General features: G+C 30.6%; 1 protein-coding gene across 1 annotated transcript in view; it reads right to left on the bottom strand.

Annotated features, from left to right (window-relative positions):
- Positions 1 to 460, bottom strand: part of LOC108690266 (dynein-1-beta heavy chain, flagellar inner arm I1 complex) — a 3605-nt gene extending 3145 nt beyond the window's left edge. Inside the window, exons 1-2 of the mRNA XM_018197465.1 lie at positions 367 to 460; positions 164 to 240 (exon numbers count right to left, since the gene is read on the bottom strand). Of these exons, the coding sequence (XP_018052954.1) occupies positions 164 to 240; positions 367 to 460 (171 nt within the window). The remainder of the gene's footprint in view (positions 1 to 163; positions 241 to 366) is intronic.
- Positions 461 to 1918: the final 1458 nt, after the last annotated feature.

Below are 1918 nucleotides of genomic sequence, written 5' to 3'. Positions count from 1 at the left end.
ATATATATATTTGACATCAGATATAATGTAAAGATAGTACATTTTTGTGCAATTATAAAAGAATGAAATGAGAGATCAATTATGAAAAATAAAAAAATGATGTATATATAGATATGTATATGTATATGAGAATGTATCTATATTATAAACTTGGAAGAATAACCAATTTATCTAAATCTTGTTTATCAAAGACTGGTTTGATTGGTTCAGAAGATTGCTCCTCTTCGGTTTCGGGACTTTCTGAAACAATTTAGAAAGTATGCACACTCTTTTGTATATATTGTTAATATAATTAACAATTATATTAATTTATTAATAAACCCATTATCAGAAATGTTGGAAAAAAACAAGTTGTGATAAAAAGACCTTGTCGATCAAAATCTTCGTCGTCTGTATCCATGTCCAAAAATTCTCGTTGAGGATCCAATGATAATTTGTCTACTTTCTTCGTTTTCTCCATCTTTTGCAATTTATTGATTTTTATTTAATAAAAACGACTTTTTTGTTTATTAAAAACAACTCGCGCGCGCGAATATATTTTATATAATGACGAACTTTAGTTATTAATTGTTAAAAATAACTAGCGAAAATGTTTGACAATGGGTAGCACGATAATTCGCGATTTGGTGACCAAGTCGCCAAGACGTTGTATCGTATCGATAAAACGAATAATATGAAACGATTACAACATGATATAAAGACAAGAGTATGCCTATGCGCAGAATATAATCACGTGACGATCGAACGACCAATCAGAATTATTAACAAGTTACATCATCAGTCAAATTACGACCATTCTCAAGAAGAACAGAAAATCAAAATAATGTCAATTTAACGAATCATATTGACCGAATTTATGTCATGTTTTTACTATGTCAAATTGATATCATTTTGATTTTCTTGTCTCTCTGTAGTTACCTAGTTAGTCTCTGTACCGCGTACCGCGCTACATGTAATCGCACCCTAAATCTCCGCCCTCTCTGTCTATGGATGTTCATGAGATTCAAGGGCTACAACTGTGAAACGCGAAACATGGGGCAGTATTCCGTAGACCGATAGATCGTTTTTAATTTAGAACTATCTTAAATATAATGTCTTAAGATGTTAATACAATCAGATTGACTTACATCTTAAGAGAGTCTTAATAAATGTAAGAATCAACTATGAATACCGGCCTATTTCATATCGTGAAGTTGATACTGAATCTTTTCTTGCACAATATAACTATTGTCTGAAGCATTTTTCCCTATAACTTCTATATTTTTCAAGATATTTATCTCATTACGTTTGAAAATTTTTTGTATGTGTATGTACATATCCCGAATTTAAAACTTCGGCCAAACTTCGGGAGCGTGTGATCAACTAAGAAACTAAGAAAAAGATCCTATATAGATATGCTCGTTCTTGCTCTCTGTTTCGAAGGTAATAGCAAAAAGAACAAAACGTAGTTTTCATTTTTGTACTTATTAATTACTTATCCATTCACACTTATTTATTCACTTGCTTAATGGAGATATTCAAAATGTTAGCCTACAGCAATGCACACATTACATATTGTTCGGGCAACTCGTGTTGCAGCCAAACACTGATTTGATCAACCTATAAATGACCTGCCGATCCGACACTCTTCTGGTTGGAAATCGGCGCGCATACTCTCGCATTGCCTCTGAAGTATTGTTGCTGAAGTCGTACACGAAACAATAATATTGTATTTTGAAAATATATAATAATATTCCAAAATGAAACAAAAACGAGCATATCTCTAAAGAACTTTTTTTTTCTTAATTTATCGATTCCCTACATGCTCATGAAAAATTGACCATTTAAATTTGAAATAGACTGTGTATTATATACATATGTATTACATTATTACACAATTATATATTATTATATATTATTATATATTATTATATATTAT

The sequence above is a fragment of the Atta colombica genome, unplaced genomic scaffold (assembly GCF_001594045.1).
Source record: "Atta colombica isolate Treedump-2 unplaced genomic scaffold, Acol1.0 scaffold302, whole genome shotgun sequence".
NCBI classification, from domain to species: domain Eukaryota; kingdom Metazoa; phylum Arthropoda; class Insecta; order Hymenoptera; family Formicidae; genus Atta; species Atta colombica.
This window is presented reverse-complemented; position numbering and strand designations above follow the sequence as displayed.